General features: G+C 42.4%; 1 protein-coding gene across 9 annotated transcripts; it reads left to right on the forward strand.

Moving 5' to 3' along the window:
- Window positions 1-1,172: 1,172 nt before the first annotated feature.
- On the forward strand, window positions 1,173-23,616 carry Proc-R (Proctolin receptor). 9 transcript variants are annotated; one of them, XM_065475753.1, is made up of 10 exons: window positions 1,173-1,191; window positions 18,142-18,321; window positions 18,570-18,792; window positions 19,494-19,735; window positions 20,125-20,304; window positions 20,637-20,651; window positions 20,711-21,018; window positions 21,508-21,727; window positions 22,412-22,474; window positions 22,561-23,616. In XM_065475753.1, the coding sequence occupies exons 2-10, from the start codon at window positions 18,220-18,222 to the stop codon at window positions 22,867-22,869; spliced, it is 1,662 nt and encodes a 553-aa protein (XP_065331825.1). In that variant the 5' UTR covers window positions 1,173-1,191; window positions 18,142-18,219; the 3' UTR covers window positions 22,870-23,616. The 9 variants fall into 9 exon arrangements, with proteins under 9 accessions (XP_065331825.1, XP_065331435.1, XP_065332071.1 ...); XM_065475363.1 differs by lacking the exon at window positions 1,173-1,191 and adding an exon at window positions 1,687-1,850; XM_065475999.1 differs by lacking the exon at window positions 1,173-1,191 and adding an exon at window positions 1,687-1,850 and having other exon boundaries at window positions 22,542-22,814.
- The last annotated feature ends 278 nt before the right edge of the window (window positions 23,617-23,894 follow it).

Consider the following 23,894-nt stretch of genomic DNA (forward strand, 5'->3'; position numbering starts at 1 on the left):
ATTAGAGCGACCATGAGTTAGGCAGCCCTGTCAGAAACATAAAAGCCGCTCACGCGAGATTAAAACTGAACATAATCTTTGTTGCAGAAAGTCTGTTAATATCCTCTCACAACTAGTTTCAGCTCAACTAGTTTGTTAAGCCAAAACTAATAATATAAGATGGAAAGATATTAAATCTGACTTTCTGCACAAGGAAAATTTATCGTTTGAACCACGCAGTTAAACGTACCTCGAGTGGGACATTGATATAGGATTTCAAAAATAATATCTTTTGGGAGTTTTTCTAACAAATGATATTGAACTCATTTTGCCAATTTCTTTCTGAAGGACAATTTTTGTGGTGCTTTGCTCTTGAAGTATTATAGTTTGCCTCCCGAAAAAATATCTCATAATCCACAGGTGCAAGGAGCTAAATCCATTTGGAAAGACTGACGACGCTGTTGGAGCTTATACTTTGATGCAGAATTAACCGAGAGCTCTTAAAAACTCTTTTTAAACACACATTGTGCTTGGCATGTTGCGGGGTACGGTTGGGTCTTAAAAGCCTCTCTGTAAGCCACACACTGCGATATAGAGAGGCGACGATAGCAGCATTCCAACAGCGTAGCCTGACTGCGATGAGAGCCTATTAGGTTACAGGGCGGATGAGCTGAACAGGTCTGGGAAATTGGTCTGAGGTTCTGAGGTGGGCCTATTAACAGGGGAATTATCGTGCGACCGTTCCATTAAGCTCGGCCGTGTGTTCCTGCACATCACCTCTGAAATCATGATAAAAATCTGTGATACGAGAGAAATAAAACTAGCCTGTACTGCTGCGCTGCCAAAGAAGACTATGAATGAACAATGAGGCGCGCACGAGTCTCAAAAAGCAGCGAAATATACAGTAGTTGCCAAATGAGTCGACGTGCGGTGGAGATAAAAAAAGCGGCAGTGGCCTTTGTTGGAAAAGGCGCCTGGTGAAAGTATGGTTCCACAAACGGAGAAAAGCAAAAGCGAGTAAAAGCAAATGAGGGAAAAAGGAAGGGAAAACAACTGCCGAAAAGCGCTCACGGTTTGCATCTGAGAGAACGCGCACCCATATGCCATAGCGTGCATGAAAGAGAATAGTGTGTGCGGTCGAGGCTGTCTAAGTAAGAGCGGTTTTTTGTTCATCGTGTGGTCAAAGTTTTTAGGTTCCTCTGTGGTGCATTGGTAAGAAACTATTTTTTTCTACAAACTGATTATAATTTGGTGATCTTGTCGGGTAAAGTTGATTTGATACAAGGAATTTTAAGACCATGTTGAAACATTTCCGCTTCTACTTCCGTAAGTCTTCCATTACATTTTTGGTCATTTAATAAGTTAAATTGTTAGCAAAAGATGAATTTTAAAGTTCACCAGGCAAAGCGGAAAACAGAAATGAAGTAAATTTTCCCAAAACTGTCTCTAGTTCCGGAAAAATAATCCCTATCCTTCGTGAGCTTCCTGACGAGTCAAGGACATTATTCCTGTTTTTAATTTACGATTCTTGTCCTGCATCGCTTGTTGAGTACGAAGGGACCGGGAAGGAGGGGGGTTGGTTGGTTGGTTTGTGCGACAAGTGCGACGCCGGGGAAGCAGCGTGCGCTACTTGGGCCGCGGCGCGCGTTCTCCTTCCCACCGCCGGCGCGATCCCTCTACTTGGCTGCTGCTGGGGCTGCTGCAGCTGATGCTGTTCAATTGGCTGGCTCGCCAAGTGAGTCCGCGAGTCCAGTCGGTCGCTAGTGGCTTGGCGAGCACGGCCAACACAGCTCGCTCGCGCCTCGCTCACGCGTGTCCTTCACTCTGAATTGGCCGCTCGTCGAAAAGACCGGTTCTCGCGCAACGCCCAGGTAAACTATTCTTCTTCGTTCTGTCTTTTGCGTGCCTTCCGACTTTTCCGGAAGAGCGGACACGTGTTTTGGTCGGGCCGAACACGAGTCGAAATAGTTGTCAGCGCGGCACATGACGTGTGTTGGCCGCGTGCTTTGTTGTGAATTCGTCGGCTTGCTAATGTGGGACGCGAATTCTCTCTCTTGCTCTCTCATCTCCTCGCCACCTTGATAAACAGCTGCAGAAGGGGCAAGTCGCGAAACTCACTCGCGGAAAGCGTTACAAGATTTATATCTCGAGTGTAGAAGTGAGGCGGCTCGCTGCTCGCCAGCACGCGATAACTGGAGTCCGGCGCTTCTTCTGGCAAAATAATATTAGCTTCATTGTGCCTAGAGAGGCAAATTGAGCAAGATCCAAGGTAAAGGCGTGTGGTGATCGAAGCATTTATTCTCATGACGAAGCTTTCCGCTAGTGGTAACGTGACTGGTGTCTGCGAAAACTAATTCAAGTATTGATAAAAAAGCACTGCGCGTACATGCCAGCGGAACAAATTGAATTTTTTCATCCCCCGCACTTGAAGCCGCTGTAACTTCAATGCCAGCCACCATAAAAAGTATTTTCTTTTTATGCCAATATAAATAGTTCTAAATGTTTCACTCATTGGAACTAAAGTTGAGTTAAATGTTTAACTCACGTCTTGCTAATTCCCTTTTAATTTACTATCTAAAAATGTGCTGTATACGATATAGCAATTAATAAATTGTAAAACACCCAAATTTTCAGTGTCCTATTGATTGTTGCCCTTTTCTTGCAACAGAGAAATTCGCGTTTCGTTGTTGAAAGTTGCGCAATTTTTCCGCTATACCAGCACAAAATTGAAAATTTAAACTGAAATAAATAATTAAAAAGTTTATTTTGCAAATCAAGTATATCCCGTTCAGTAAAACTCACAAAATATTTATGATAGAAGGAGTTGTTGTTTCCACAACACTATCATAGGCTTAAAAATTATGCGGAGAAAATAAAAACAAAATCGAATATAATTTCCGGCAACCCATGAAATAAATTATATATCATTTTGGTTAGTTATAACAGAATTTCGCAACCTTGACAGGCGCTATAGACTGATGCATACTTTATATTCTGTGATATTTAGCATTTTGCCTTTAGCAAAGAGTTCTATAACTCGCACTCGACGCTTCAAAAATTTTTGATCGACCACCAGTATTGAATCGGAAAATTAGTCTCGCCCGATATTCGCACGTGTTTGTGTGTGGGATGAAAATGCTTTGGAAGCTGGCAGCAGAGCGGGCACAAGTATTCGAAGCAGTCCAAGTACGCGAATATTATATTTGCGTGCTAGTCGAGATGAGGCCGTCGCGCTTCAGCTCGCATTGTTCGGCGTTTTCAGTTGAGAGCGGGGTGAAAAATTCAGGAACCACCGCGCGCGCGTTCAGGCCCGGCGGACAGGTGTCGTATATGTATTTCATTGCCATTTCCGCCTGCAGTGTGTTTATATTATACGTGTGAGCACGTAAAATTCCTTAAACAAAATTCAACCGGTTTGACGCACGCCCAACGCGCCACCCTTTCCATGAAGAGCAGGCAGATATGAAAAATGGAGGAGCTCCAACAGCGACATAAACAAGCTAAATAAATAACGAATTTCGACACTGACTCATTCTAAACAAAACGAAATGCCAGTGAATCTTTAAATCTGAAGGAAGGATTCGTTCTATTTATACATATAATATTCGTCTGTCATCAAAAGAACTTGACATTGGCTTTTAAAGAGTGGTTTATTTTTTAATAAATTTCTTAATTTCTCTATAGTCCCGCAACATTGACGTAGGGTTGTTCTTGAAAGTGTGTCACGCATAATGGCCTTAAGAGCCGGATTAATTTAACTACTAAACCTAGCCCTCGACACTGATGACGATTTGCTAGTTTACTAACGTGGCTAACACAACAAATAAGTTAACATCAGTAGCAACATGCGGGTCATCGCAGACAGAAAAACTGCAGGAAATGTGTATAAATGCGAATGTCGCAATTCACCTTGATGATGATTATTTATAACTCACTCTCCTTTCGTCTGGCAGTGACAACTGTTCAGCGGCCGGGAAAAATATGCTCGGCGCTTTCAAACCCATGCACACACAATGGACGGGCGTAAAATTTTTTATTCAATACCCTGTTTTCCCGTTTCTCTCTTTTACAATGACAATATAGAAAGCATATAAAGTGGGAATGCTTGAATGCTTCTCCCCGCGATGACAATATCGGCCCACATCTGCTATTGAAACGTAACTTGGCTTTTTCACATTCGGCAACAAGGCAAAAAGCTTTAGAGAGAGACGTCATATAAATACCAGAAAAAGAGAGGCAATCTAGCGCGAGCGACTGTTTTTCTCTTCGCTCCATGTGCTCCCAAGACGACCTCGGAAAGCGTCTTCAGCTGACGCTAACGAAGGCCCCACCAAATTACTGCCAACTTAATTTTACGAAGTGCAAAGCCGTTGGCCAACCACAATGAGCCGACATAATTAAATAGGCACGCACCGAATGCTTAATCGCACGCTATTATTTTGAATGGCTGCTTTTTACTTTGGCAGAATCTCTCTGCATTTGAATATATAGTTACTCCCCTCTTTGTGAGAGTTTCAAGTTGTCTGACTGTGTTTACTGTGCAAACACGTTCAACTTTTAGAAATTAATCTCATTCGTTTAACTTTGAAAGAGGGCTCTCTTCATTCATATTCAAAAAGATAAATTGCGATTTATATGCCACAATATCTCTCAAAATATCGCAATAGATTCGTTTCTTAATTATTGCTGTAAGTAAGAAAAGCATTGTGTGTTCCTTCCAAAGTGATATTTATTTAATTATCTGCTCATGGACAATGGACAAGGCTACTCTTTTCGAAATTATCTTGATTAAATGAAGAAGCTACGATAATTCATGGCTCTTGGACACCTTCTAGAAATGTGATAGCGTCATTTATCTTTGCAAGGGACGAAAAGCAAATTATCCCTTTAGAATTTGATGACGCTTTAATAAAATAGCCCGAAATAAAACTCCAAAACTGACATTTTAAGTTGGCTTTTAGCCACGCTAAAGAACCGTTTGATATTTCGCTTTAATTGAAATGGAAGGCGTACTTAACAGTGGTTATAATCCGAATCAGGGAAATGTTTAAATATTTCTTGATTATTATTAAAGTTGCGTATCTGAAAAATTACACCCATGCACTTCAGATAAGTGCGTAAAATTTAAGAATTAGCTCGTTCCCCTCAATCCGTGGTTTCTGTGACTGGTCTTTGACTCTAATTAAGTTTGAACTGTGTTGCCTATTTATTTATTTATTTATTCAACTGGACTCATTACTCAAAGTAAAGTAGGTTCAAATATCTTAATATTCAGCGTGTAATTGGTTGCGAAAAACTTGTTTGTTTTACTTACTCGCGCTAAAAACGCAGCATTAGTTCACGAGGGCAGTAAGTAAATCGCGCACTCATTAGAGCACTCTTGAGCGACGCGCAAACGATCAGTTGACAGAATTAACTCTCTCTGTTGACTGGTCTGTCGCACTTGGTTAAAGGACAACAGGGGCCAAACGCGCCGCTAGCCGGGTCAATTAATCGGTCAAGGTGCTCGCGCGATAAGAGGACTGTGTTATTTTTGGGTCAACCCTAGCTCTGAGATTTCCATCCATCGGATGCTGGTGGGTGGTGGCAGGCTGCCTGACTGGCCGGCCGGCCGGCGCGCGCGATTCTCTTGTGCACCGACCAGACCAGCATCATCACATCGTGTGTCAACAGCTGCCGCTGTTCCGATGATTTGATTGCCTGTGCGACCAAAGCGTGCAGATGTTGAAACCCCTCATTCTTTCATTTCCGTGTGGTCGCCAAACAAGTGCATAAAACCGATTGTCCAAATTAAAAGAGGAAAGATGAAGGCTCGCCTGTTTTGAAAGAACGAGCAATCACAGCAGTCCTTTGTTTCTCACTCTTGATTGTTTCTTAGTTGTGTAGGAGGAAGCGCTGACTGAATGCAAATGATTTTACTCTAGTGGACAACAATAGGTTGATAATTGTGCTCGAGAAACGCACACAGCAACTATTTTACTGAACAATTAACGGGGAAAGTTTATAAACTCGGATTGTGAAGTTCCAATATGCTGGATGAAATTCTCTTTAGCCTACAGAGAAAATTAGCTTAGAAGTTTGATGAATAGAACTCAATGCAAAAATAAATTATGTACCAGTTGTTTTTATTGGTATCATAAAAATGATTTAATGATTTTGAAAAATAGTAAAGTTGTGCCGACAACCTGACTTTTTTTACTGTGTCAGTCCTTCCGATTTGTTTTCTCTATTTCTTTTCGTGATCTTGCATACACACTTCATGGAACTTTTTATTTAACGGCGATGATAATTAAGCAAGTCACTAAGAGAATCCAAAGAAAACTTCCGTTGATGGACATAATTAGAGCTTGTTTATTGTTCTTCGATCGTGATCGTTTTTCATTCACCCTTTTACCTCTATCCGTCTATTACCGCTACCCTTGTGCTGTCGGCTGCTAAATTTGAGCATGCCATTACACAACCACTGCCTTAATCCGCCAAATCCAATCCGTCGGTGCTGTGACAAATTAAATCTTCTGAACGTGATAAAAGTTTCATTCGTTTTCTTCCGCTTTTCCGCAGGCGTCTGCAGAAAGAGCAAACTTTGTGTGTTATCAACTGATTGGAGTTGGATTGATGTTGAGCGGCGGAAACTTTTATACTAATACACGTGTTTCTCTCTTCACGCTCCGCGGATAAGCAATCGGAAGCGGAAACTTTCGCGATTGACGATTTCCAATTCGTTTTTCTTCCGCCGATTTGTGATTCCATCAGCATCTCCCCCGACGCGCGGTATGCCGGCCGCTTTCTGATGGCTCTAGGAATCCCGCAAATTGCTGCCAATTTTCGAAATTGAATGGAAGCCTTATGAAAATGAGCAAGGGCGACTTGTTGCCATTGCTATAATGATTTTGCGGCTCAAACTAGGTCGCATGGGCGTATGGCACAGCAGTTTCATCCAGATCCAACTTTTCCCTGCCGGCTCTATTTGGAAAAAAACCCATCCACATAAAAAGTTATCACTGCGCTGTGATAAAAGTATATCCGTCGCCGAGAATGTGAAAATAAAAGCTCCATTTAATGAGAAGTTTTATTCCAACACTCAACTAAACGTTCGCACTCATTAATCAACAAAGAATATATGTTTTAAGCTAAATGCGATTAGACTCAAGCGAGTAATTCACGCTGGTTTGATTTAAACTGCGCCGCAGCACTGCCGTTAATTTCTCGTAAAGCTCCCGTTGGTTGCCAGGCGCGGGAACGATATAGGGTAAAATATTCGAACTGACAGGCAAGGTGAGCGAGTTTTATCTTCCGGATTTAGGTAAAGCTTTAGAGTGGGGATACCACTTTTATCGGGTGAATTGAATTCGAGCGAAAAATTAAATTAAATTATCTAGCAATACGTTATTGCAGCACACCTGTCCTGTTTTGGCAATGACACGACCATCAAATTTAATGTATGGCGCAGCTGCCTCTCTTGTGAAAATCGGAACACGTTTTGGGGTGCTGCAGGGTATAACGCATGCCCTAACAAAGTTTCATCGGGATGTGGCTTCACTTTGCCATCACTTATGCTTTTGTTAGTCGGATGTTCCTAATGGTATTCTAATTGTACGTGCCTTTTGATAACATACACAATACATGCAAATCCAATTGAAATCCAGCGAAACGAGAAGAGACGCGCCCCAACACGAGTTAGGTGGGAAAAGATATTCTCCACTAAAGACTGCTCATCCTCCATGTGAGATTGGTATAATACAGTAGAAATGTAATTTGGCTTTCTCAATGAAAGTTTGGAACATTTCCAAGTATTTGTGAGAAATATGATAATTAGGTTCAGAACTCTAACCCTCTTACTAGTTCTTCACACCATTATTTTCATTCAAATTATTTATCTTTGGATAGAGTTGTTGGTAGAGCTATGGTTATGAATATTTTTCGTTATCAATATTAATTTTCAAGTCACATCAAATGCGTCCATGAAACGCCGAAATTTATTTCGATTTCGTGACCAAAATATTTACTCAAAAAGTTTGCCTCAAAAATAGCAAGCAGTAAATCAGAGTCCAAGCAGTTTATTATTTTGGTCCATAAAAGCGACCAGGTTCAGTTATGGAACACTGCGTGCGAACATTTCAGCAGGTGCCCGCCCGGGCGCTAAAGTGAGTAAAAGCCGAGCGCAATCACGCAGACACACAACGAGCGGCGCGCAATAACAGAGGAGAGTGAAGCAGCCGCGACTGCGGAGGAGCAACTTTTTAAAAATTGCCGAGCAATCTTTGGCGAGCAGGCTTTTGTGAGGTTGCCCACTTTGTGGATTGCTCGATTCTGCCAGCCCGCGCTCTCATCGTCGCCGCGCTGAGACAAAGAGCGGATTATGGATTAAACCGGCGGCGGGCCGCGGATATAGCTGGCGGGCGGCAAGGCGTGCACTGACTGACTGTGCAGCCAGAGCAAAACTCACACAGCCTCACACGCTCCCTTGGGCTCGGCGTGCACAGTCCGCTCCCCCCGCCGTGCCGGGATGATGTCCCAACCGCGCAGCCCAAGTCGTGGGAGGGTTGAATTAATTATTCAATCTGTTCTGTTCTGTTCACTCGCGCATCTCTTGTCTGTTGGTATATCTATTACACCGACAAACGTCTGCGTGTTTCCCGCTGCATGCATTCAATTACTCAAGGGCTTAAGAATTTAATCGCCAGCTAGACGGCTTCCCGTTACTGCTCTGCGCTTTTTTAAGTGTTCTCTTTAATGATTTTATATTTAAACGACGAGAAAAATTGGTCCATCAGCTTAAAATCGTGCAAATAGAATATTTCCACGAATTAATTAAAATATTGGGGTTTAGATTTTATGCGTTGGCATTTTGTATTAAAATTTTAAAGAAATTGCTTCTTGAAAACTGAAGTTAACTCCCACTAAGCCTTTAAATTCAAGTAACACAAAAACACTTCTCATTCCTAAGTTTTTAAACAAAGGTTTCTTCGAAGTTTGCAGAATTTGTGTGTTAGTGCGGAAAGTAGATAGTTTGCACATGTGAAAATGTGATAATATAAGAGATGTTTTAGTTTTTGCAAAAACCGCTGCAACATAAAAACCAGTATTACTGCTCCACTGGTGAATATGTGCGCAAAACATTTTTAAAATTCACGGCGCAATGTGCTTCTGCTATATGGTGGGAAATTGAGAGTCGCGTGTTGCAGTGTCTTACAAGACTGGTGGCGAATTCGTTCCAGCAAAATCGCTCCAGCCATGCACGGCTCTTGCCCGGGGGTAGCAGCAGTGAACGTGTTTTCCATAAATTCGGTAAATTACTGTATACAAAATTGCGCGCGTGAATATTCGTCGTAACTCATTTGGTTGTCTCTTTTTCCTACGTGTATAATTTGTTGCGACCAAATTAAATTATTGCTGAACTCATTCTTTTTTTTTAATTTCGCTTGATGATGAGGAAATTTACTGTTGTTTGTACTATGCCTCGTTGTCATTTTAGTACACCTGAACAAGATCTCATGAAAACAAATGGCGAAAAGTCCAATAAAAACGGTAATGGCACGCCTAATTGTAAGACAAGGAGCTAAGTAAGACGAAGCCCCGCAGCTCCCGGAGAGAAGAACTCTTCTCGCAAGGTTATCAATCTTTATTCGCTTGACACAGGACGCGCAAGTATATAATATGTTTCGAAACTCGTGCCCACGCTGCAAAAACAACAACTTCCAGACTGATTAATCTACATGCGCCGTCGATGATGGCACGAACTTGGTTTTTGCCCCGGCAATCCAATTTCGCTCCACTTTTACGAGATCAAAAATGATTAGGTGCAATTTTACGCATCAGGTGCGTTTGCTCGGTGAGATACAGAAAGTTATCAATGTGCTGCAAAAAACTTTATGGCGAGAACCGCGGAAGCTGAGAAACGAGGAGTGCAGATTGCCAAGCAGCCAATTTGAATACAATCTGTGCAGCGACCCACCCACGGCTAGTGATCAAAGGCTCGAAAATTTGATTGTAGCAAAGAGCGGAAGGCGTGCACTTGACCTTCGAGCCTTCGACGCACAAGCCATGATATAAGGCGGCTGGTTTGTTATGCCTCCATAATGCCATATCATAGAGTAAGTCACGTGCGCCTCGCACATAAATTTTCGGATTCACTGAATTAGCCCACACCGCCCAATTGTTTAAAAGCGATTTTGATAAAAGCTTACCGAATTTACCACGAATCATTTGTTTATCTCTCACTTATTGTGCGCATACGCGCGTTTTTCTGCACAATAACACGTTTGCCGATTCATTAGTATTCAGCTAACGGCCGGCTTAATTTCGATTTGATGCTCGCAGCACTGGCGTGATTGAAACGGACCTTATGGCCACCACATCAATAAGCCCAAACGCGACGTGGGACGAGCAGACAAATATTTTGACAGCAACGTGCCGAAATTGCCTTTTTTATTCACGTCGCCAGCGGCCCTTATTGTCAGCTGATCCGACTCTCGAAATGAAATTGGCTTGCGAAACAGGAAGGTACTCTGGTTGAGCGCGATGGAGTTTGCGGAGAAATGAAGTCCGCCCGATATTTACATATTGTAATTTGCCCGAGCGGAACTTTGTACCGAAATATCTGTGAATTTGAATTGCAGACACGCTCGCTTCATGAGGCGAGCGAAGAAAAAGTTGCGGTACCAAATTAGGGCTTTTAAGTAATGCTGAACGGAGATGACGTGCTTCGGCGCCAAAACAATTTTCAGCTTGATAGCTTTTTTAATTAGGCTGGCATGTCACCCGCCGCAGCCGAGGAATATGCATATCGGGCCAAAGTCAATATATATGCGCCGAGTGCTGGGTATGGGTAAGGCTGCCTCTGATCGCTGTGATCGCCCGCCTCCCCCGCCGCAGCCGTGTGACTGCGCATAGTAATCGGGGATGCATTGTGTCTGTGCACAGTAATGAAAAATCCGGAGCCTGCTGATTAGAGAGCGCGCGGGTTTAATCGACTGCGTGTCTCACTGGCAGCTTTTTCACAGCGAATAACACACACGCCGACTTTTCCGCGCTTATATATGTGTGTGTGTACGGATTTAATTCCTCTTTGTGAGGCGGGGACACGGGCATTCAGTGACTTTTCGACTGACACCCGCACCGATGGCGAACTAAATGGAAAATGCTCTATGTCACTTTGCACGCGACTCAAAGAGCTCGTTTTAATTATCCTTAGTAACACTCGTATGGTTATAAAACTGGATGAGGTGAAATTATTCAATATGACTCAAAAACAACTCGACGTATTTTATTTAATCTGCAAATATTATATGACTTCAACTTCCTTATTATAGTGTTTGAAAAACAAAATGTTCAAATCCCCTTCTTTTGGAAACTAAGACGCTTGTCGTTTTTGAGGCGAATCGTCTAATTTAATAAAAACTCATCCCTCCTATTCTGAGATAGAGTGAAAACCGTCTAGTGGATCCTTGATATTAATAACAAGACTGTACTTCCTTCTGCTCCTTTGACCACATAGTCTAAAAGCTTTTTACTGTAATCTTCAAGTGCAGCTCAAGAAAGTTTTCCTATTCAATGTTTCGTCTGTTCGGTGCACAGACTCTCGTTTTCTCGCATCTACTCTCAGCCCCCCTACGAGTGTGTACCACCTAATTATTTCTTGTTTCACATTAGCTGGCCCAAATCCAAACTTTGCAGTGCGACCAAAGCGTGCTTTTCAGGCAGTTGCCAATGAAAGAGGCACATGCACCGAAACTCTCCTTCAGCCTCTTCACTCGAGTGGGAGCTAACTTAAATCCGTGCTCCGGTTGATTAGAAATGAAGTGTCCTCCTTTAATTTAGCAGCCTCTCTGCTCTCTTACTATAGAAGTTCTAAGTAAACACATTTCTGACTGAACTTATTATTTTCTCGAAACTGACTGAGTCTAAACATCAACCAGGGTGAAACGTGTCGGAAATTTGGGAGAATTTTCTAGAAGGGATGAAAGTGACAGCTCGCAAATCCGGGCTTTTTAGGCCACATCAAGACTTAACCTTTTTACTCGTGGGAGTTTTATCCCAGAGTGACGCTTCGCGAAAAAATGCATCTCGTTCCTGTATATACATAGATGTTTCCATGTGATGAACCGTATTCAACAATTTTAAATGATTGATGATCATTTGAAAGGCAACTCTTTGAATGCATCATTGAGAGAGAGCAGACGTCATTAAAAGCTTTAGAGAGTCTCCCTCATCAAAAAGCACGTTAATGGAAATATCGTATGTATACGAGTTGCGGTACCATGTATATAAGAGCTATGAAACCCTGCGCCAGTCAGTTCCACTATATGAAGGCGAAAAATTTCTGTGCCTTGATTTTTCCACCCTGCTGTGTGTATATGTTCGGAGCGAGGTTTCGAATGTCTAGCAGCCCCCGTAGTTTGACCATGCCAATCGAATCTTGCTTTCTCGACAAAAGGCGCATTTTCTCTGCGCGATATCAAAAGGCATTATTGCGTCTCGCGCGCCGTTAGTCGCCGAGAGACCTGAGGACGGCGCCCTTGCCGGGTAAGGGCAGGAATTTGCATCGTCTCTTTCGGCATTCAGATGCTTCGCCATATTGATTGCACGCCGGCTTGGCTGCTTGCCACACACACAGAGTCTTTCATCTTCCTTGCTCTCCGCTCGCATTCTCTCAATCTTTCCAGCTCGCGCGCGGTGCGGTGTTTATCTGCCGTCGCCGTGCATTTCGCAAATTACTCTTGCAGCCCGATTCGGAATCACAGCACACATATAAAATTTACGACTGAGCTGGACGAAGGCAAACATATTATTTGCTCCTTGCGTTCCAAGTCACGTGCGTCAAGGGTGAGTGAAAGAGAGATCGCGAAACAATTTAATTATCCGCGCCGAAATTCCACTTCTGCAGCAAAAAGACGTATTCGGCTGATTAAATTCCAACTGGCTCGGCAGGCTCTCTTTCTCACACAGGGCAAAATGCACTCGTCGCAATAAAAGTGGGACTAGAAAATTTGAGCAGGGTCGAGCCTCTTCGCACACCATACGCTCATATGGCTCATACATATATAGCGCCCATAAACGCGCGCTGCCTGTCTGTCTTTCCCCCGAGACGTGTGCGCGGTGGTTGGTATTTTTTCCTTCTCACTTTTGCATTATAAACACCTCAAAAACAGAAGTAGACTGGTTGCTGCGAGCAGAAATAGACGTGTGAGCAAGATTAATTTAAAATGTCAATGTTTTTGGAAACATTTGACGTTTGTTTAAAGAGCATTTTAGCTGCGTGTTGTAGCATGAAAAACAAAATTGATTTCTTACTCAAGCTCTTGAGTAACCAGTCAGCGTTGATAATATATATTTTTTTAAATCACTTCTGGGGATGTGGGGACACAAAATCTGCTCTTCCTCAGCAAGAAGAGACTCAAACTTTTTGATTGTACTTCAGGCCGTTTCAATTTGTACCAAAGCTCTTGCTGATGGCTAAATCATCGGAGTTTGCAAAGTTTGATAAAGCGCCGAAAGGAGCAGGGAGTTAGGCAACATCTTAACAGGTGTGCCGCACTTGTTGCCTAATTTTTATGCCATAAATTTTCTGCCTCTCGATGCTTAGGAAAGGAAAAGAGCTGATCGTGGAATTCACTCGTAGCTCGCTTTCATTTTTCCCTATCGTTGGAAACCTCATTTCCAGGGACGAGGTGACGATTTTTCGTCCGCGTCCACTTTCATTTTTCCATGGACGATTGCGGAAAGGGAGAAATTGTGGGCGTTCCACTCTCTTATCACACACACTCGTCGCTCCGCCGTTTTGCTGGACTAACGAGGTACGCCATTGACCGAGCCATATATAAATACGTACAGCAACGTGCGCGCGTGACATTTTCCGCCGCCGCCTGCTGCCTCTGCCGCCGCAGCTAACAAGACAAGTCTAGCGGCGCTCGCCGCGAAATGGGCCACACAACCGACGCGGAAAGTAAAGAAATCTATTTTATCGCAGACGCTAGCACTCAAGGATGCAATCATAGAAATGGAAGCCTGGGTCCTTCGCGAAAGTGTTTTTCTCGAGGAATACATGAACATAAACTCTGATGAATAGTGTGTAGTTGATCTTGATCGGCAGTCCCGTCCGAAGTGAGACATAATTAGAAACTCGACCACATCTGGACTTGTCATTGAGAACGATGGAGAACATTTCTCACAGTTTTTAGCATCAATAACTAAAATACAAGGTCTTGAGAAAAATATGTAATACAAAGTTCGTCTGCCAAAAATTTAATTTAATTTTAGTCCTACAAAAGCCAATATTGACTGGATCCACACTTCTTTATTATTAAATTAATGTAGTTCAATGTCGAAAGATGTTTTATGTTCGGCTCTCCATTCCTTTTTGAAGTTCGCCTCACAGCTAATCATGTTAAAAGTTGTGCTACGAGATTTTAGTGACACATTAAGGCCCAGCAGACGGATGGATGCCCAAGCAGGAATGTGGAATGTGTTGCTTTTTGGCTTTGCTTGTGCCTTCTGGTTTGCACTCTCCTTCTAGCAAAGCTTTTTTCGGAGCTATATAGTGCGTACACGTTGGTCATTAACAAATTCTGGCCGTCGGCAGCATGTAAAAATTTTAAATAACGTATGAATAAAACGTCCCCCAATGTAGTTTTAATTGACGAACTGCCGCGCCCGCGATCGAACTCATACTCTCAATTCTATTTTTGATTGGAGTGCGGAACAAAACAAAATGAGAGAGAGAGAACGGATGCTGAGGGAGACACAGAGAGCCAATTCCCCATTCAATATGAACGAAATGGACCGAGCCTAAATAAATTTTTGCTTCTTCGTGGTGAGTAGTGCCATTACCTAAAAAGCCTCTCCAGGGGGGTGCAACACGCCTTGCCAATACCGTCTACTGCCGACAAAGAGGGATCAAATCATCGCTCACAATTCAATTATCTGTATTCGCCCTCATTCGTCCAAGGAGCTAAAAATAAGTGAAAGGCTTACCGGCCGAAGAAAGAGCATCATAGTCTTTCTTAAAATTGAGTCCCCGTTTGTCACGCCCCTGGGCTCTTTGCTGCTCCTCCGATGTCGACAGCGCGCAATGCATCCACTGGTCTTCTCTGCGCTCTTCTTTTCACCGGGCGGACGCTGCTCAATCGAATTTTTTCATAAAGAAGTTGCTCGTCGTCGTATCAAAAATCTTTTATATAAACAGAGTGCCCACAAGGAGACCTATGTTTCAATCGGTCGACTTCTGCGATGCCGCACCCACCGCGGTTTTGCGTTTTGTTTGCTGCTGATCAAGGCAACCGCTCTTCTTGGCAAAGTAGCTAAATGCTTTCAGGATGGAGAGACGGGCTGACGTGAACGTTCTTTGCACTGCTCACAAGAGTGGCAGAAACAAACAAGGCGACAAACGTCAGGCAACGGTTCACAAATTGAAAATGATTGTTGTGATTTGACAAGTGCGCAGGAAAGGCTACTTGCGGCGAATTGAGTGTTAGTTGGTCGCTTTATGTACAATCCAAGACTGCAGACAGGGAATTGAAAAACTTTTTTAATCAACAGTCAAGACCGACATTATAATATTCGCTTATCCATCATATATATGAAATGAGGAAAATTTTATCCTTATACTGAATCTACTGAATGAATTTTATCCGGGTTGTTTCACTTGTCTTGTCTCCGTGAAAGCTAAAACTTTTGTTAACTGCTTCAAAGTGAAGAGGTTAACGTCGCTTGCTTTTGTCTTAATTGTGTTTTATGTAAATTCGCAATATCTTCCAGTTGAATGACTCTTCAGTTTCCTCCATATACACCTCGTTGGCGATGAAAGTTAAATTTGCATGCACATGGAGAAATATCAAAACCGCCAAATTATCAGGCCCCGAGAGGAGCGTCGTTTAAAAGGTCTAAATGGGGTTTTGAATTCATATCGCGTGGTCCTCAGCGATGCGTGAAAAGACTAATAATTACAGCAGCGCGCGTCAAAGGAGAAATTGAACTGGGAATCGGGTGCGGGTGAAACCGAAAATTTGTTCTTCCTCGGCTTCTAGTGAGCCGTGTCTCGGCGTTGTATTGTAATTATTAATTAGCAGGGCTGGTGAGAGGATAGTGGCTGGCTGGTCGGGTTGCATGTACATATTAGGCTGCCTTTTTCTTTTACCCATCCGTCCGCCGCTTTGAAGTTTGTCGCGGCGCGCGGCAAAAGCGTTTCATTATGAGCAAAACGCCCTCGGCCGACTTGTTTGCCCTTTCAAGTTGCTGCATACAAGCAGCGCAGAAGCAGTAATGTGCGAATCTTACAGGGCTGAACGCCCTTAACTTTAATTGCGTCCCGGCAGGCATAAAAGATGAACGAATTACGGAGGAGAGATGAAGAGAGAAACATCGTTTATTAACTCTTATTTAACATTACCCGGTAACTGTGTGAGCGGGGCAAGTGAATTAGGAAAATCAATAAGTGCTCTGTGAAACTCTCCGTGTAGTCGAATCGCTCACAACAAATGGAACAATAGAGTGCTATCGTTTTTCAATAGAAATAACCCATTTTCAATTTTAATTTTTTGTATCTCATTTATTGTTCTGATGATTTCTATCACTTTCAATCAACAAACATCCTGAAACAAGAAAAGCTGATTGCTGATTGTTGTTGCATAGCGCATGATTGTACACAAACATGTTCCATTCGATTAATTATGTACTGTGCATTTGCTTCATTTGCACAAATAATTACTTTGTTAGTCTTGTCGTGTTTACAAACTTCCGTCCCACATACAAAAAGCAATTTCCAATCGCATATGTTGGCTCTTTTGTTTCGAAATTTTCTGGAAGCTGCTATCAGCTGACCTGCATGTTTTTTAACCATAAAATGTAACACGCATAAGTTACAGTGAATGCTATCATTCCCACAAGTCTTCAACTGCCAAGGCGCTTGAGGCATATAGTGCGTTTGTGAGTAACAAAGAAGCAAGCGGCTTTTAAGCAACTCTTTTACGTCCTTACTCTCCGCGCCACACACTTTTTTCTAAAGTTGGTAGTACTTTTTTAGTGCAAAGAAGATTAATTTTAGCAAGTGAAAAGGTTCACTGTAAAACGTCTAGAGTTTCCTCTTGATTGCTTTTAATATGTTTATTGACCTGCTTTCGCGTTTCGTTTGACTGACACAATCAATTAATGACTCTTTGACTTATTGCTGCACGTAACAGGTTTCTATAGATTTCTTCCATTCTTTCTCATTAATTATCGTTCATCAAGCGGAAAAGCGCCTTTTGATGGGTGCTAAAAGAGTCACATCAAGTTTTTTGCTGCAATTTTCCCGTTAGCGCGTGCTTAGGGGTCTGATTTGTATCAAATTCTCGGACAACATGAACATGAGAGCGGCTCTTAATTTGAAGGTACGTTAGAAATTAAATTGCAAACTTAAGGCAACAAGTTTAGTGCGACTCATCTTTCAAGACGCGTTCCTCACCCACACAGGTCCTTTTATTTCACGTCCCCGTCTCTCCCTACGCTAAGGTGACTTTATTTTCGCTCGATTTTCGCGCACACGACTCTTGTGAATTTCTTATCATTAGTGTGTTGGTGTGAAACATTTGTTTCTTACATTTTGCTTTGTAAAAGGGAGTTTCAGATAAGGCGATACAAATATTAAGAAAACAATTTTTTTTAAATGAAAATCAAAAGGCGTTTTTATATGAACATCGAAAATGATTCTATAATATTAATCCACCTGCTTGTTGGTTAACGTCGTTGAGACATTCCTAGTGTGTCGCAGCGGTGCGGGATATGCGAGAGTTTGGGGGATCTGTTCATTCTGGCTGTCCATTGTCAAAGATGGCAAAAAATGGTAGTTAGCAAATTTCTCAAACCGATATCAGCGAGACTATGATACTCGCCTATAGCTGGTCTGACAACTTTATACTAAGCTCAGGACAAACGTCTGGTGTTTCAATCGGTGAAACAAAAAGTAGACCCAAAAGAAGGGGCCCAAGCTTCTCTGCGGCCACACGGGCCCCATGTTATTCGCTTGGCGATGTTATTGGGACCCGGAGAGCTCGTAGCCCATAGGAAAAGCTGAGCAGAGGTTCTAGTAAAAAGTCTGATTATAAAAGTTATGCTGAATGAAAAATTGCTTGATTTTTCTACCTCATTGTAATCAGTATTTAAACGAAAGTTTTTTTCTATTTTCAGATGGAAATGGGGTAAGGCGCGTCAGCCTGATGGCTGGTGCATCAGCGACTGGGCCAGTTTGATTAGCTTTTTACATCGATGAATGATTCGCTGGTGCAAGATGCGGCTCCAACGTCGGTCTATCTCGATTTTATGGAAGGGTCGCGTTTTTGGATCCAGAGGGTGCTGGTTCCGATCGTGGTAAGTTGCCGACACAACCTTTGAATAATAGCCCACTTTTCATTCTTCATGCGAAAGCACAATTTATCGGGCAAACAAAAGGGTGAGCGTCATTTTTATTATTTCATAAAAAAGATAAAAGAATGTGCTGGCAAGCGGTTTGCTCCCTACCTTATTGGAAGCCTGCCAAAATACATTACAAATGCCAAGTGGCTTTTGGTGAACCTTGAATCCCCATCAATTGAATGCAATTGTTTTTGCGATAAAAGGTGTTCGTCGGCATCCTGGGTAACGTAGTGACGGCGATCGTGTTGACGCGTCGACGTATGCGGAGCTCCACCAACGTCTACCTGACTGCGTTGGCCGCCTCCGACTTACTCTACCTGCTCTTCCTCTTCTCGCTATCACTCGCGCACTATGGCCTGTCCGGCCTCACAGCCGACGCCTACTGGACCTACTGGCGCTTCGGACTTTGGCTCACAGACGCTACAAGTGCGTTCAAAACCTTTCGTTTGCTTCCTTACCTTATTTTTGCGGGGATTTAATTGTTTTGAGATTGAATCCCTCTTGAAATTTTTAATTCACAATGGCATAAAATAATTTATAAGAGTTGGGCAGGACAACTTTTTCCCAAAAATTTTCTTTCTCTAGAAATCATGCACTATAAAGAAACAAACCAATGAAAGGAGGAGAAACTCTGGTAACTTGAATGTTCTGATACTAACAAATTCAAATACGTAAAAGTCTCTTGCGTCTATATGCAGGCTTTGATTTCTTTCTTTAACTCTGAAAATTACATTAATTTTATGCAACAAGTTGAGAAAAATGCACTTTTTGCTGTTCAGATTCAAGCAACCGCTCTTTAATGACTATGAGTTGGTAAATATCCAACTTTCTCTTCTTCTTGCTCTTCAGTATTGATCGGAAATACATTATTTTTTGTTTCCAGACATTCTTAGCAGATTTATTATACAAATGTATTGTTTGTTTTATTTATTATTATTATTATTTTTTTTTTTGAAAGCATTGTCGAGAAAGTTCGCTATGCTTATTTTTAGCCCTCCATTTCCAAAGAGAATCGATCCCTGCGCTTCAATTGAAAAACAATCACTGTGAAAGCGAGAGCGTGCCTTTTAACATAGCTGCATGCGTGATATGGGGTGACAGATAAAAGTTGATGCGTTCTTTTACAGGCAGCACCTCGATATGGTTGACGGTGTCGTTCACGGTGGAGCGATACATCGCCGTTTGCCACCCGATGCGTGGCAAAATGCTGTGCACCGAGTCGAGAGCGCGCAAAGTCACGGTGCTCGTTTACGTCCTCTGCTTCCTGAGCACCTTCTCGACGCCGTTTGAGTGGCAGACGGTGCGAAAGCCCATCGAACCTGCCGACTTCGACGACGCTATAGGCCCCAACATTACCGTTTCAGAGTTGGTGAGTGACCATTTGACGCTACCGCAATTTGCCTCGAGGGGCTGGACATTGTTTCTCGCGTTACTTCAAATTAGGCCGTTTTATCTGCAAATCGGAATTTATTTTTCTACTGGGAATTTCCACCAGCGTCAGCGGGAATTTTAGCCTGGTGAAAATTACATTATTTTGAATTTAAAAATCTTTAACCGTAGCATGGAATTTAATTTTGTTTGTATTTTTTGCTCCAAACACAGTGTGAAACAGTGTGAAAAGTAAATACGAAGCAGCTGGAAAGTTTCCGATGTTTTTGCATCAAAGAACATTATGTGCCTAGTCCAAAGTAGAAAATATATGACAGGGAGTAAAATGTAATATCCTGCGGCGACGACTAACAGAGAGCGAATTTTCAGGAGACTCGGGTGACGGTGGAGCTGACAGAGCTGGGCAAACTGCACTCGTACCGCACAATCTTCTACTGGTTCTCTAGTCTCGTGTTTGTTATTCTTCCACTCGTACTGCTCGTCGTGTTCAACTCGTTCCTCGTGCTCGCCGTGCACAAGTCGCAGCGCCAACGCAGGCAACTGACTCAGGTGCGTGAATTATTTATCCAACCTTTTCTTTTCCTGCGCCGTGCGTAGATCTACCCCTTTAATTGCTCACCGCCGCCTTTAAATCACGTCAACGGAAACACTCCTATTTACTCTCTTTTAAGCCCTTACGGATGCTCTCGATATCCGCTTTTGCTACTTTCCCACACAATCTCACTGGCCGAACGCCAAACCTAGAAAAAGAATTGCTGTTCTGTGTGCACTATCGCCCTTTTAAATTAATTTATAGGTAAGTTTTATTTTGAACGTCGTGAACGCAAAATCATGTAAATATTTTATCATTCTTCCTTCCATCGGCTGGTCCTCGTCGTCAGTCCTTTGGTTTAACGGTGATATAGATTTACTCGATTTGAACGTGAGAATAAAATGCCGACTGATCTTTTTGCAGTCAGAGCGGCACCGTCCAGCCGACGGCAGCCAGCAGAACAACGCACAGCAGGAGAACAAGATCACGGTCACCCTGATCGCGGTGGTGGTGCTGTTCCTTATCTGTCAGAGCCCCACGGCGGTCACCCTTATCTACACGTCATTCGCAGACGACCCGGAGCCCAACTCGAGTCAGGACCATCTGCTGCGAGGGCTCGGCAACATCTTCAACTTGCTGGTCGCTGTCAACGCCGCGTGCAATTTCCTCCTCTATTGCGCCCTCAGCGACAAGTATCGGCGAACCTTCGCCATGACTTTTCTTCCCCGCAGGTATGCAAACAGATGTTTCAATCAATAATACTGTCAGGACATGACCCAAGCTTTTTTAAAGTTCAATTTGACATTGCCTTTGGTGCATTTTGGATCGGGCCAAAATTAAAAAAAAACGGATGAATTTTATTATTCGTCATTTACTACATAAAATTACACAAAGGGAATTAAATATACAGCTAAATGTTGTCGTTGTTAAGTACTACTTTTGTTGTTCAGTTGTTACTTGCGTGAAATTTGTCGCATAAGTGCAGCCTTTTGTTCTGCAGATAATTTGACTTCCACCGGAAGGAAGTTACAGACACGCCAATCATTGGACCTTGTAATAGCAAGTTCAATGTCAATGTATTGACAACGCAAACTTTTGCGTCTATAAGATAATTGCACGATTCAAATAGTTTCTTATATATACTTATTTTATTAAATTTATTCCAATGAACAAAACTGCAACGACTAGAAATAAAGTTTGCATATTATTTTGGTACAAAGGTGCTGGGCCCGGAGAGACCTCAGAAATACAACAGTTATGGGCGCGACGAGCTACATCGAATCACCTCGTCGTTTTTCGCGAAGTGCAAGTCTCTACAGGGACAACAGCCCAACAAAGGCGGAGTATTTGCAAGTGCCGCTCAACGGGCGCAGCGGGGCCGGTCCCACTGGCCCTTGCCTCCGCAGACACCAGTCAGCTTATATACCAAGAGAAAGACAGGTTGGTGTAACGTAATTTGACCAGCAAAGGTAGTTTAACGCATGGTGGTTTTGTCTAGTAAATGTTGCATGGATGTTTTTTTTCAGAAGGTTTGAAGATTTGGCTCCTGCTGTGTTTATTATGTCAAATTTCCCATTTCAAGCACTGCTCTATTTAAATGTTTGTCATCTCACCATGTAAATAATTATAACCTTTCGCGATTATGAATGAAATATTTATTAGACACCACGGGTGAACAACAACAGACATACATACAATAATTAAATCACAGGTTCATTGCTAGTTTTTGCTTTGGCGGCTTGGCACAGTGTCAAGCGATTATAAATTTCAATTTTGCTCTTTCGTTTTTGGGTAGGGTGAACACCATAATTGTTTAAATAAAGTTAGCGGTTGACGTGAAGTGCCCAATTTATTTTGTGCGTAATCTAGTCTAGAATGCTAAGTTGGGAAGCCTTGACTGCGGAATGTAAGGCAGAATTACTCTATCATACTAATTTTAAAAGGCGGTATATAACTGGTGGCAGTTGCAGAAATATAATTTCGATAAATAAATCGATTTTACCACACTCCCGTGAGCATGCGAGAGAAGCAATTTTCTTTACTTTTCAAAATCATGCATAAAGTTAAAAAATGCTTGATTTTATTTGAATAAATAAATTCTTAATTGGCGTATGTGTTTTCCAGATTCTTGATGCATGCAAATTTCTAGGCGATTATCAGAGATTCATCATGTTGACTGACAATGAGGTGCTGGTGATAAATAATTTCACACTAACTTTATATCCACTCGTTCCGTTGCTGGAATCTAATTTAGTGTGGTCCATGCGTTGCAGCAACAGCAGGCCAGCTCGCCGACGAGCAGTCACGAATCGACGTCGATATTGGGCAGCCTGAACAGGGCGAGCGTGTTTGTCAGCAGCAGCAGGGGCAGCAGCGAATGTAAACTGGGCTCTCCCATGGCCGAGAGTTCCAGTCTGCTCTTTGAACTCAAGAATCCCGCAGGGACCGGCCCGGGGGCCGGCACCCCCGCCAAGCTGCTCTGCTGGAAAATGCCAAAGCGGACAAAGAAAGACGACCTCTTGAGTCAGCAATTGAAAATTACTGTCTCTGACACTGAAGTTCACGCACTAAGTTCGGTTTAATTTTTGCACACAAGTGGAAATCAAGAGCAGTGTGATATGTATTTTAAGTTTTGACTAGAGGACACTCCAAATATTGCGTCATTAATTTTGCGTCTGCTTTAAGGTGGGTGGTGAATCTGAGGTATTTCTAAGTTTTGAGAATCACTTATTTTGATTTGAGTCGAGTATGTTGGTCTTGTAACTTAATTGTTTAGTCCCGTTTATCTGGCGCCAAGAGGATACTCAACAACATATTAAGCACATAAAAATACCTGACTAAGAATATACATTTGAAATTTTGTCGAGTTTTCCACTCGTTGCATTTTTCAGGAGATAATCATCTAAAATAATTGTGTTTCCTGAAGTTTAATCAAATTTTAAATAAAGATTGAAAAACCGAATTCGCCTAGAGTTTATTTTAATGGAAAACGTTGAATTCGAAAAAAAAAACAGTTTCACGGATATAAATTTGAATGTGGTGTAACATCTACTGCAAGCTTGCTCAGTGTTATAAATGTCGGCTCATACGCACTGAGTTGCCAAAATATTTCAGTGGTTAAACCACCAAACTCTCATTGTCTAAAGCATAAAATATAAAACAACATTATGATAATATCCACGGAAACCCTCCTGAATGAGCTTGGACGGCGATCATATTAAATAATTATGCGTAATACTATATTATACGTGTATAGCGTTACATGAATGGAAACTGGGAAAAAGAAAAAATGAATGTGTCATAAATAAATATAGTCAATGTCCATAATATCTCCATGGTATTTGAATTCTCATCACCCAGAAGCAATTGCGGTCGAAGTCGCACGAACCTTTTGCCGCTCCACTAAACGCACGGGTGGTATGCCACCCGCACGGAACTAATGTTTGGCGGCACAGTTTCTACTACATTGGCAGGCGTACATTGCATTAGTTAAAGTTCAAAGAACAGATAGCAATAATATTAGCTCTGGCTATTTTAGCAAACCAATGGAAACCTTTTAGCCACCCTCTGATTCGAAACTTGAATGTGAGACTCAAAGCTTCTTGCC

This window comes from Cloeon dipterum, chromosome 1, assembly GCF_949628265.1.
Source record: "Cloeon dipterum chromosome 1, ieCloDipt1.1, whole genome shotgun sequence".
Lineage (NCBI taxonomy): Eukaryota > Metazoa > Arthropoda > Insecta > Ephemeroptera > Baetidae > Cloeon > Cloeon dipterum.

Excerpts from the sequence above, each read along its gene's own strand:
- Proc-R (XM_065475753.1), top strand. The coding sequence starts at position 18,220 with ATGAATGATTCGCTGGTGCAAGATGCGGCTCCAACGTCGGTCTATCTC. Across the intron at positions 18,793-19,493 it reads TTGGCTCACAGACGCTACAA|GCAGCACCTCGATATGGTTG; the intron begins GTGCGTTCAAAA and ends GTTCTTTTACAG. Across the intron at positions 22,475-22,560 it reads TCATGTTGACTGACAATGAG|CAACAGCAGGCCAGCTCGCC; the intron begins GTGCTGGTGATA and ends CATGCGTTGCAG.